Source organism: Cavia porcellus, unplaced genomic scaffold (assembly GCF_034190915.1).
Source record: "Cavia porcellus strain 051 isolate PalLab524CR breed Dunkin Hartley unplaced genomic scaffold, mCavPor4.1 scaffold_13, whole genome shotgun sequence".
In the NCBI taxonomy this organism is placed as follows: Eukaryota; Metazoa; Chordata; class Mammalia; order Rodentia; family Caviidae; genus Cavia; species Cavia porcellus.
The window spans coordinates 34,737,400-34,750,814 of record NW_026947496.1 but is presented as its reverse complement, the minus strand read 5'-3'; the positions used below and the strand labels follow the sequence as shown (position 1 = coordinate 34,750,814).

At 34.3% G+C, this 13,415-nt stretch overlaps 1 protein-coding gene across 6 annotated transcripts in view; it reads left to right on the top strand.

Moving 5' to 3' along the window:
- Positions 1-13,415, top strand: part of Arid4b (AT-rich interaction domain 4B) — a 134,381-nt gene that overhangs the window by 61,753 nt on the left and 59,213 nt on the right. For all 6 annotated transcript variants that reach the window (XM_063260064.1, XM_063260063.1, XM_063260062.1 and 3 more), the window contains exons 6-7: positions 2,215-2,294; positions 4,943-5,034. In XM_063260064.1, coding sequence (XP_063116134.1) covers positions 2,215-2,294; positions 4,943-5,034 — 172 coding nt within the window. The remainder of the gene's footprint in view (positions 1-2,214; positions 2,295-4,942; positions 5,035-13,415) is intronic.

Here is a 13,415-nt window from a genome sequence, read left to right as displayed (position 1 = left end):
TCAGCCTCTTGAGTACTAGAATTACAGGACTTAGCCACCACATTTCTGTGCTGTATAGCTGTAGAACCGTGTGTGTGTGTGTGTGTGTGTGTGTGTGTGTGTGTGTGTGTGTGTGTGCATGCATGTGTGTGCGTGTGTGTGCGCGCGTGTGTCTTGTCTTTTTTTTTTTTTTAGAAACAGTTTCACAGGGCGGTTTTTGAACTCAAGGAAGCCCAGGCTGACCTCACAATCCTAGTGATTCTTTTGCCTCAGCCACCCTAGTGCTGAGATTACAGATACGTGCCACCACACCTGGCTATGGTGTGTTTTTCCCCTTCCCCTTCCTTACTGGGAATTGAATTCATGATGTCTCACTTGCCAGGCAGGTGCTGTGCCACTGAGCTGTATCCCCAGCCCTAGAACTATATTTTGATAAGGAAAAAGGTGCAGTTTCTAAAATTGAGGTCTGAGGAGAGGGAAAGGAAAGGAAGGGCACGAATAAAAAAACGGAAGAGAAGGGAAAAAGTGGAAACAAAGCTTTCATGACTAAGAAAGGGACTGAAGGGAAAGGAGACGAATGTGAGAAAAAGAAGCAAGAATACATCATGTAGAGTTACAGATTTCCTGTGATGAATGTTATTATGTATATCTAAAATGTACCAATAAAAATTATCACTATTTAAAAATACAAAATCAAGATCAGATAGCTATTGAACAAAGTACATCCTAGCCATGATTTCTGAGGTGTGCGGTATATCTCAAAATTTTGTCTGTAATATAAATATTATGGTAAGTTTTCTAGGATATTTTAATGTTAGTAACTTCTGGAGTTGGAACCAAGAGCTTTATGCATACTAGGGCAAGTGTTCTACCACTGAGTTATATTACCATGTCCTGGCTTTTATTGACTTAAAACTGTATTGTAAAATTAATGTAAATTGAAGTTCTACAACATGATATATGTATACATATTGTGAAATGACCATCAAAAGTTACATTACTTTTTAGTAGACATTTTAATGCTTTAAATGAATACTTTTCGCTGATGGTGCTTCCCCCACCAAACATTTTCTGGTTTTAGTACTGGAATGAGGTACTGGTGGCATATAGGGTAGAGGCTTGGGTGCTGCTAAATATTGTATAGTGCACAAGATAAACATGCCATCCAGAGAATTACCTGGGATGGTATATCAGTACTGTGGAGGTTTGAGAACACTCTGCTTTATTTATTTATTTTTTATTTTGGTACTGGAGATTGAACTCACGATCTCACACTTGCCTGGCAGTCACTGTGCTGCAGAGCTAAATCTCCAACCCTAACACTATAATGAGAATACAGTCATTTTCTAAGGACAGTTTGAATGTATAACAGCTCCTACAGCAACCCCCATGTTCCTGGGGATTGATCCTAGGGCATTTGCAGTACCTTTTTATTCATTCAAAAATTGTATTTGTTTGTTTTTTGAGACAAGGTATTGCCATGTAGTTCCAGCTTCAAACTCATGGCAGTCCTCCAACCTTAGCCTCTTGTGTGCTGATATTACAGGCATGGGTTTTTTTCTGAGACAGCATCTTGCTATGTAGTCCAGTCTGGCCTTGACCTCACTAAGTAGCCCAGACTAGGCTTGAACTCACAGCAATCTTCTTCATTCAGCCTCCCAAGTGCTTGGATTATGGGCATCTATCACCATACCTGGCTATAGGCATGTTTCACCATACCTGGCCAAGTCCCCTTTAAAATCTTTTTTTTTTTTTTTTTTTGCTAACACATGATCTTGCTAACTAAATTTTCAAGACTGGGCTCAAACTTGAGAGATCCTATTGCCTCAGCCTCCTAGAGTGTTAAGATTACAAATCTATGCCCTTAAATCTATCTTTCTATTTTTATGGTAAGTATTAGTATCCTTCACAAGAAAATTAGCATTTCTTGTAACCTGTTGAGAAGTTTTAATTAGTATTTAAATGGTATGTTTCTGAAATGCCAATTTCTTTCTTTCGTGTTTCTTATTTTCAGGAAGATACTATCCGGTATATTTCTTTTTCACTAGAAATTGGAAAAATACTAACCTTGAAGCTATTCATTAGGAAACATAAAATGATAACTAAATTCCAAATGTAATCTTAAACAGGTCTATCTACACTCAAAAAAATTAAATAATAGTTTAATATCAACTTGTTAACCTTAGAAAAATTCTTCAGTAGTTTTTTTTTTTTTTTTTTTTTTTTTTTACGTAGTTTTTGATGATGGAGATGAGAAGACACTGAGACGATCTTCACTATGCTTGAAAGGAGAGAGACATTTTGCTGAAAGTGAAGTATGTAATAAATATGTCTTAATATTTTGTATTGGGAGCATAAATACTTGCTTTCTCAAAGTACTTGTTAATCAGGAAATTGCAGTCTGTGAAGTGTGTTTAAAAGTTGTGTTTGGGCACTAGATTCTATGCTGTTTGTGGTCTATTTTATTGTGCACAAAGAAAATGTATTGGGCTTCTTTATCTTAAGGCTGCTTTTATTTAGACTTCATAAATTTAGTAAGTAATTATGATATAGAGGTGTCTGATTTCCAAAATACGCAGGTACCAGAAGCATTCCCAAGCTGCTGCTACCTGCCATGATCATAGTCTGGCCTCGGGAAACCTTCCTTCACTGCCCTTGCTAAAATAGTCCCCTCATTTGCTTTTCATCCTTTTAAATTGATTTAATTTTCTTGATAACGGTTACCATTCTCCCAACAGCAAAATATGTTGGTACTTTCTTACTATTTTATTATTGTGTGTCTTTTTCACTGGAACATGTGAGGAAGATCAGGGACTTTGTATTGCCTCCCTCATCACTTCGTTTCTTTAACAGTACTTAGCACAGGGGAGGAACTGAATGAATGTTAGATGAGTGGATGAAGTCCTTATTTTGCCAAGGGCTTTGCTCTCTGCTTTGGGTACATTATTATGGTTATTACATTGTGAATAGTTAATTGCTGTTAACTGCACTTGAATAGCAGGAAAGCCATACTCTGCCCTTTGAAAGTTGTACTAGCAGTGCAGGGTTGTAAGCTTTGGAACTCAGAAACTTGCAGTTCACAATTTTTTAATGTAAACATAATGGTGTAAGTATTAAGATGCACAGTGTACTCCAAATACAATTTTATTTCTGGTTGCCCATTTAGAAAAGTGTTTCTTTTGGGAAATCTTAATGTAAACTTATTAAGCTGTTAGATTTCATGTTTTTATTATGAAATTATTTTTGTTTGTCTTAGTAATTGAACTCTTATTTAAATTTAGTTTGTGACAGTTCTTCTGAATTATGATTTCTAGTTTCATTTTCTGCCATTTTTCTGTACGTCTAACTTTGTTAGTATTCTACTTGGTATTTTCACATGATGGTTCATACTTTTTAGGGGATGGTTTTTGTTGGGCCCTGTTCACCTATACTTGTTAGAATCTTAAATATTTCTTAAGACCACTAGAAAAGCTTCCATTATAATGTCTTCAATGTTTTTCTACCCAATTTAATCTTTATCCTTTGGTCCTTTTGAACTTGCCTTGCTTATTCTTGCTTTATAATCTTCCTATTACTTTTCTTATTTTTCCACACATAATTTTAAGCTGTTTGAGGTAGATAATCAGTGTTTTTCTCATCTTATAGGCCTTCTTTTTTCTAATAGTGTTTTGTACATAAACGTCTTCAATAAATATGTGTTGAATTATTTGTAAAATTTCAAATATAGCAAATCAGCTTTGGAGCAAGTACAGTGAAACAGTAGAATCATGTCTTTGTGTAATTAGTATACATATGTAAAATAATATTTTAAATATATACAATAAATAAAACTTCAGTTCCCTTAAGTAGTATACATGGACAATTATTGTCAATTAATATGCATGCCTGAAAATTTAATTTTTCACGTATTTAAAGGAATGTGTCTCCTTTCTTTGACCCAAATATCTGTAATAATTTTGTTTTTATCAGGAGAATTGAGTTGAAATAGTTTATAAATATATAGTAAAGTACTATGAAGGGAATACATATCCTGTGTAACTTCAAGGAGGATCTGTTTTACTTTGTGTGTTTATGAAGGTGTACACTTTTGTTTATGTTTTACCAGAAGGAAGGATGTGCCATGTAGACATAGAATTTATACTTGGATAAATTGCCATTGGTAGGAGAAAAGGCTTTTGCCAGACTATAAAAAATACTTTAAAATTTGAATTTACGCCTTGAAGATACAATGAGGCATGTATACAGTAGGAGAATTTAACCTCCCTCCTACCTTCCATCGTATCAATCCATCATTTTATTTAGTGCTGCTGAGAACTGAACGTGGGGCCTAATATAGTATCTCTAAAGCCTGTCTTCAAGCAGTTGATGCTTGAGAGGCAATTTTGTTCCTTTCACTGAGTTTTGAGGATGGATGTATGTTTATATAGGCCTGAAATCCCTAAGGCAAGAGAACCACAAGTATGAGCTCAGTCTGGGCAATTTTAGTGTAATTGTCTCAAAATAACTGGTGAGATACAGCTCAGTGTGGAAAGTCTATGTTCAATCACAGCAAAAAAAAATTTTTATTTTATGGATTATGATTCTTCATGAGCAAGAAAAAAATTGAGGTGTGGTTTGACCTTGTAAGTCTTACCTCTCAGGTCTGTGTTTCTCCTGAGCTGCTTTCTTATATATTTTAATCATTTTAGATTCCTGTCAAACTTCTAATAGGTAATGAATCATCCAGTGAGAGCACCCAAATTTCTTTTCACTTTTTCCCCCAGTAATGGACCCATTCATTTTGGTTCTAATATTTTAAAAACTATAGAATTTTCTATCTTTTGTAAAGATGTGGTGTTTTGGCTTTCTTGGGGGAAATTTTTTTAATCTCAAAATCTGCACATATTCATAAAACTGATTTGGTTTAAAAAGAAGAAAGTGCTTTCAAAGTAATAACTTGATGGGTTTATGTTCTTACCCACAGACATTAGACCAGCTCCCACTCACGAACCCTGAGCATTTTGGCACTCCAGTCATAGGAAAGAAAACAAATAGAGGAAGAAGATCTAACCATATGTAAGTCCATTTTCATTCAACATTGTTAGTTGAACATTCATTTCGCCTTCTAGTATTGTTTTAGTAAATATTTTTAAATTGTAACTTGCTAAATGCTAATGAAATCTTATAGTAGTTTCATATCTAATACCAATTTCAGATTCTTCAGCATGGATGATTTAGCTTTTTCATGTTCTACAGACCTTTTTAGCTGTATTTACCTTCAGTTTCTCCCAACATGTATCTTGATGCTATATTAAGAAAGGAACTAATCCGTATTAGTCAGTAATCCGTATCAACTTGTTTTTTGATATCATGCTTTTATTTTTCTTTTTTAAATTTTATTTTAGAGAATAAAACCAAGGAAAACAACAGAATAAAGCCAGTCAAAACAAAACAGTATTGCACAAGACTTCAAAACAATACGAAATCAACAATGGTTACCATAATGCCTCTTGTTATATTCAAAATAGCTGCAAATATCCTTAGACATAGTAAAAATCAAACAAAAGAGAACAGAATAGAACCAATAAAAATAAAACAATGAATGCAATAAAGGACTGAAAGACAAGACAATAGTAAATCCAAAATGGTTACCACAATGTATCTTGTCATCTTTGAAATAGCTGCCCATGCCATCAGGCATAATAAAATCAAACAAAACAATAAAACCCAACCCAACAAACCAATGAAAATAATACAGAACTTCAAAAATAAGGTGATAAGGAATTAATAGTGGCCACCACCTTAAGAAGGAGATCCCCAATAGATGCCACGCTACATACTGTTATCTTCCGAATAGACAATCAGAACACCGGCCCCAGGTTTGCAGGGTCAGTGAGACACCAGACACCAGAAGCATCAAATTGCATTTCACCTCAGTGGCCATCTCTAAGCCCCGTATTTCTCCAGATCAGCTAGTCACTGGTGGGGATGGGAGATTTGGGTCTTCTTATTTCCCAGCCATTGTGCTGGAAGGGGTTGGGGTCTAGCTGTGCTCCTGTCAGCAGTGCCCTGCACCTGGCACTCATTCACAGGGAGGACTTGTATCATGCTTTTATTTAGCCACCTAAGCCTTTCTTTCATTTTACTGTCTTATTTATTCTTAGTTCTCTATAGAAGTGCTACTATCTTTACGTGAACCATTTCAGGGTTCCCTTCCTTTTTCCTTAAAAACCAAACATTTTTTTCTTCCTCTAAACTCCCGAAATGCTTTGTTTTTATCAAATGTCAAAGATAAAATTTTGTCTTATTACAGTGCTTGATTCCCCTGCTTAATAGTGACTACTAGGAAAACGGGTGATGATTTTGAACAGCCTTCATGAATCAGAAGGAAGTTAAATGGGTGGGAAAGGGAAATGTAGTTTTTAACTTAAGGTTATTTTAAAAATAATGCTAAGTCTTTTGTTTAAAGGTTTTTATGCATGAGCCAACACATTACTGGAGAAACTATTAAACAAATTTTTAGTTAAATTACTAAAAATGTTGAGTTGTAAATGAATAGCTTTTCAGTAGATTTCTAATTGTGTCTGAGCTTTGTAAATAAAAGTTGGATAAGTGTTGTCCCTCATATTATTTAATTTCAGTATCACAGAAACCTGTGAAGATAGGTATTACTTGTTTCTTATTAGAATTAGGAAAATTGGTATAAGGAACTCAGGATAGAAGGGCCAAGACTTAAACTCAACTGTGCTCTACAGGCCCTTTCCTGTTGGCCTTTTTGCACAGTTAGAGTACATTTAGTTACCTTCTAAATTAGTTTATCAGAAAATAATTCCCTGTTTGAGGGAAGGATTTAGATGACTGATCATTACATTGAAAAAAAATAAGTAAATTTACTTATTTTCCTGTTATACTGTGGTTTGAGTTGTATATTATTTTCTTTTTTAACTAGATATTTTAGAAAATGTTTTCCTTAATTACCAGGTGAATAATTCTTTCACTTAGGATATAATTTTCTGCTGACTTGATTATTTTTAGAATATTAAATTGTAACTGTTATTTTTGCATGTGTGACATTTACTAATTCTTTTAGTCAAGAAGAAAGTTAAAAATGAGTGGTGGCTTTTTATTAGTAAGAAAGACCTTTGTTGGGACTATTCACTGTTACTGTTAATATTTTTAATTTTTACAGAGGGCTATTGTGTTGTCATAAAGTACTCACTGAAACACTTGAATTGTTTTTTTTAGATCTCTTTGAAAAATACTTCAGTTGTGAGTTAAGATTTTATCTATCAATTAATTGTTGCAGTTTTTCCATAGTACTATATCATATTTTTCCCATGTGTAAAGAGAGTGTGTGTGTGTGTGTGTGTGTGTGTGTGTGTGTGTGTATGTGTATGTGTATGAGAGAGAGAGGAACAGGCAGACAGAGAGAGGCTGGGGGTGTAACTCTGGGCCTTGCACATGTTAGACAGGTGCTGTTATACTATTAGGAGCCCTTCTTTATTTTTATAATGTTGCTTTTTTTGTATGGAGAATCAAATTTATGGCCTTGGGCTTGCCAGGCAGGCGCTGTGCAGCAATTATTTTTAAATTTTGAGGCAGTTTCACTAAGTTACCTAGACTGGGCTTGAATTTTGTGATCATCTTGCTTCAGCCTCTCTCTAATAACCAAGATTGCAGGTATATGCCACCCTATTTGGCCTACATAGTCTTTGCCTTTTCATGAGCTATAATTGATGATGTACGAACAGTAAGTTGGAGTATATAAAACATAAAATAGTTTCATTAGTGCTAATTTCCATTTTATTGTGCTATTACTGTGAAATCTGGACCTATTGACCTGGATTTGAATTCTGGCTCTGCCATTCCTTGCTATGATTTTTGGGCAAGGTGCTTAATCTTTGCAGGTCTCAATTCTTCTATAAAATTGATACATTACAATATTTATTTCCTAGAGTTGTAAAAATTTATTGAACTTATATCATTGTTATGTTTATAAGGTAAGTTCAGGCTGAATATCCTTTACCAAAATGAGCAGATTTTATATTTTTAAGATTAGAGATGCTCAAACTGTACAGTGTAAGAGGTAGTTATCACCATCAGTACCACCACCATCATATATGTAGTTTTTTGTTTGTTTTTGCTCGTTTTTGTTTTTGTTTTTGAGACAGGGTCGCCTTCTGTAGTCCATTCTGGTCTTGAATTCACTGTGTAGCACAAGCTGGCCTTGAACTCCTGGTAATCCTCCTGACTCAGCCTCCCAAGTGCTGGCATTCCAGGCATGAGCCACCATGTCCTGCTGTGTTTTTGTTTTTATTTTATTTTATTTTATTTTTTTGAGATAAGGTTTTTCTATGTAGTTCAGATAATCTTGAACCCACTGTGTAGTGGGTTTCAAGGCTGGCTTGAAACTTTGTGGTGATCTCCTGCCCTTAGCCTCCTGAGTATTATATCCATGTACCACCATACCTGGCCATCACCATGTATTGATATGAATAAAATTGATCATTAAATACCAGTGTATTGCATGATTTCACTGTATGTGAAAATGTGTAAATTCATAAAAATTTTGTTTACTGGTGGTGATTTCTGATGTGCAAGAGTGGTTTTAGTTGTGTTACTTGAACTTTTTAAGTAACATTCTCATACTACATATTACATGAAAAATAAATTTTTTTATCTATCAAGAATTTTTTAATTTTGAAGAAAATTACACCTAAAATTTAGACTTTCTTTTATTTATATATTAGTCTTTTTGAGACAGGGTCTCTATGCAGTTCAGGCTGGCTCTGGGCTCAGTTTTTATCCCAGCCTGTCTCGAATTTACAATGCTCCTCCTGCCTCAGCCTCCCAAGTGCTAGGATTACAGGAGTGTGCCACCATGACACTTCTGGAAGAGGAAATAAGTACATTACAGAATACCACACAGATTGAATTACAAAAAGACCAAAAAGCACTCCTTTCTTGAATGTGAAAATAAAACGTGCAGATCCCATGGAATAAGTTCATCTTTGCTTTGTAAAGTCTCTAACAAATATTGTAAGTTAGTGATTTTTTTGTTCAGAAAGATTTGCATTGAGAGATTTGCTATTGGGTTTGTAAACACTTGCAAAGTATGAGTCAGATGGAAGACAGAATAATTGCTGTTTTACAAAATGAAGTTCAGTTTCATCTGTAATCCTTTTTTATTTGCTGTTTTTCTTTATACTGTGTTTCATCACTAGTACTACCTTTGGATCTGAGAGCATTGTTCTTGCTCAGTGCTTTTAGGTTTTGGTGTACAAGTATCATAAGCAAATTAATTTGAAATACCTGCCTCCTGAATTGCATTTGCTTAAAGGAAGTTCGGTATTCTGTTTCTTCCAAGTAATTCTCCTATTGTTGGCCCTTGGTTTTAAGGACAATTACCTGATCTTCATTTCTGCTTCCATTACTTTTACTTTGGAAAGAGTTTTATCATGTGGTTCAGGCTGTTCATGAGCTCACTGAGTAGCTGACCTTGAACTCTTGATGAGTGATCTTCCTGCCTCAGCCTCCTACATGCTAGGATTAGAGGCATGTACCTCCAAATCCAGCTCCATTACTTTATGAAAAAATTTTTCATTGATTGTATGTTTCCACTAAAAATGCATTTTTATAAAGATAAAGTTGTGTCTTCCCAGGATTTTTAGGACTCTATTTTTGCAATAATGTATCATTACCATTGTTTGACTGTAGGCATTATTAATCTATTTCTCAATTAATTTGCCCCCAGTTATTCCAGAATTTATTTTTGATACCTTTCACTGAATTTTTATTTATATTCTGCCTTTAATTAATCCTGCTAAGTTCAGGTTTTTTTTTCTTTTTTTTAAGTGATTGTCATTTTCTACCTTGTTAATTTTTAAAATATATTGTTCATGTTTTTAATTAATGTCTGATTTGATTGAATTTTTCCTTGTAATTTACTCATTGTGGGTAAAGCTTATTTAATTCTGCCTAAAAATAGAATGTTTGAAATTATGTAAATATTTTTGTATACTTCTGTGTTTTTTCCAGTAACCTAGTAAAAAAATGTGTGCAGTTTCTGTAGTAGTAGGAAAGTAGTCTACTTTTTTCTCCTTTTCATGTGAAGAAAAAATAATAAAGCTTATAATGATTTTTGTTTTACTTTGCTTTGAGACAGGGTCTCTGAATTCAGGCTGTCATTGAATTTGCTAGGTTGCCCAGCCTGTCGTCGAACTCACTGTGGTCCTCCTGCCTCAGCCTCCCAAGTGCTGGGATTATAGGGGAGTGTCATCTTGCCTGGCTCTAGTTTCTTTCTTAACTCTTGCATTTTAGGCAAGTGCTATACCCCTGACCTACATTCCCAGCAATAATTTCCTTCTTGAGAAAAATTAACAAAAAATTAAAACCTTTTTATTGTTAAGTCTGTGTATTGCTGGTTCAATCTGTAAGATTGCATTTTCAATTTTCCTGTTATTTAGTTGACCTTTTGGATTAATTATATATATAATAATATATAAAGTATGAAATTAACAGTTGACTTCCTGAAAATAATGAAGGATTATTGTAATTAGTGTTACACTTCAAATATTGACCTCTGAAATTCCTGGGTCAGTTTTTTTTTTTTTTTTTTTTTTTTCTCTTCTTCCTTTTTTATCAGTACTGGGGATCGAACTCACTACTGCCTGCTTGCAAGGCAGGCGCTTATGCCACTGAGCTAAATCCCCAACCCCACCTAGCTCAGTTTTTTATTTGAATTTCAGCATTTACTACTTTTTGGCCTATGACTTATTTGATGTTCTTTCTTAATTTATAACTGATTTTTAACTAATAGTGATGATAAGCTTTAAGTGATGTACTGTTAGTATATTATGGTAGATATACTTAGATTTGTTTCCAGTGGCATAATTAGATTTTATTTTATAGAGTATTATTTTATTCTGATTCTATGAATATCTTGGTACCAAAGAAATAGTGTCTGAGAATAAAAACCAGGCAAAATTCCTATTTGCTCTACTTTTGTTCCCTCAAAGATGATGGTTCTGGGATCAAAAGTTAGGACCTTATATGTGGTAGGCAGCTGCTCTACTACTGAGCTATTTTCTAGCCTATTCATGTTTCTTTCTTTTTTTATTCATATGTTTTTGATGCTTATTTTAGTTTGTCAGTTTATTGAGCAACTATTTCATGTAAACAGTTTACCAGCTGAACATTTCTAAAGGAAAAGTTAAAGGTGCCTTAGGAATAATGCATGATTTACATTGATTATAAAAATCAATATGGTAGAAAGAAGTGGATCGCTTCATTTCTTTCATCAACAAGTGTTTATTGAACATCTATGCTATTTCACCCATTATTCATATGCTTGAGACAATAAGGAATAATAAACAAGTCTGTAATATGACAAAAGTTGTAAATGCTGTGGAAATAAGAACAACAAGGCAAAAGGAAGATAGACGGGTGGGCTGTCAAGGTAGTGTCACTAAGGTGGCATTTGAGAGAGACTCACAGAAGATGTGTTTCCCAATGTTGATGGGAGGAGGAGGAAAAGGAAGATAGAGAATTGAGATGGTAAAAGCTGATGGGAAAGTGAGGTCAGAGTTTTTGTTCTTAAACGAGAGAAAAACAGCAAATGGATGGAAATAGTACTGTGTGAGATGGGATCTAACGGGCAGAAACATGGAAGCATGGCTAGAAACAAAGTGTTGAGTAGGTAAGAGAAAGGAGTGTCTAATCTACATGAAGTGATGGTTTGAAAGTGGATTAAATAGGGTACATAGGTGTTTTATTCTAGAGAAACTCTGCAGTGTTTTTAAAAATAAAACTTTCTATAGTCAAAATTTTTATACTTGTTAAGCCTTAGGAAGTTAGAATTTTTAAAAATACCCAGATAGCTTTGTTAGCCACATGACACTGTTTTTTCTTCCTGAGTTTTACAGATTTTGATGTTAGAATTTCTGACATTTGGTCTTTCTGGCTTGCTAATTTTTAAAGGGTATCTATAAAACCCCAGCTGAATGAATCTTCTATGACTACTTTGAAATAGCAGTAATTGTGTGGCTTTACGTTTGGTTATGGATCTGCAGTTGTTAGGAAGTGGAAAGATTAAAGTTACTGTCCTTCAGAAGCTCTGTGGAAAGAAATAGAAATCAGACTTCTGAAGTCTGGTTGTTATTCTCCAACCTATGTGCCCTTGAGTAGGGCCTCATACTCTTTTTTTTTAACACTTTTTTTTTTTCTTTTTTCTTTTTATCGGTACCAGGGATCGAACTCACGACCGCCTGCTTGCAAGGCAGGTGCTTATGCCGCTGAGCTAAATCCCCAGCCCAGGGCCTCATACTCTGATGAAATAAGGACATGTTGGGGTTTTCTTACTGTTTTCTGGGTAGAAATCAAACAGCTTATAGTGTTACTTGAAATTCAGTAATTGTGATCAGTACTAAACTGAAAATTTTCTTCATTTCTAACAAGGAGCAATTTTTAAGTTATTTGACTGATCATTGAAGTCAAGAAGTGGTATTTCTCATATTCTAAAATATTAATACTTTTGTTTTTTATATTCATATCAGAATATATAAATGTAAAGAAATATTGTCATGTGGTGGTACATGCATGAAATTCCAGCACTTAGGAGGCTAAGGCAGGAGGATTGCCTGAAGTTGAAGGCTAGCGTGGGTTACAAAGTGAGTTCAAGGCTGTCCTTAGCTGGACTACATAATGAGACCTTGTCTCAAAAAAGACAAAGAAAGGAAATATTGTCATACCCTTGAAAAGGCTTTAAAGATATATTCAGACTATGATGGACAAGTCCCCATTAACCAAACAGATTAAATCACGGTATAAGTTTTTGTCATTTTGGTTTTAGTGCTGTGTGTCAAACCCAGGACCTTTCACATGCTAAATAGTTGCTCTGTTACCCTTTTAGCCTGAATCATGTTTAAAGTTTTAAAGTAGTTAATGTCACTTCACAATTTTTGGTCAGTGAATTGGTCATTGATTATCCTTATAGGTAACCTTGTAGGTACTTTAGCCTTGTAGGTAAATTGTTTTTATTTTACAAAAAGAATATGTCTGCTTTGCAGTGTTTCTAGTCAGCTTTTCTTAAGGGCTTTGCTTAGTCTGGCATTTTAAGTAGTTGATAGGAATGCTTAGGACTGACTGTGGATTCTGTTGGAGCCAGATTCAAAGTAGATTATGTTTTTCATACATCTATCACTTTTTGTTTTCTTTTTTAGATTTACTTTGATTTCTTTTAATGTGTTAACTCAATATTGTGTTATTATAAAGTAGGTTTTTAAAACATAATACAAGGAAACCATGTAGACTTACTTTTTGTTTTGTTCATTTGATGATAGAGCAGTGGTGATAATCTTAACCAGATTACCTTTTTCCGCCCTGATCGCCAGTTAATTGACATTTGCCTCTTCCTTTTTTTAGAATTAGTTTGGCTAGTACGTATGTAAAATACCTGT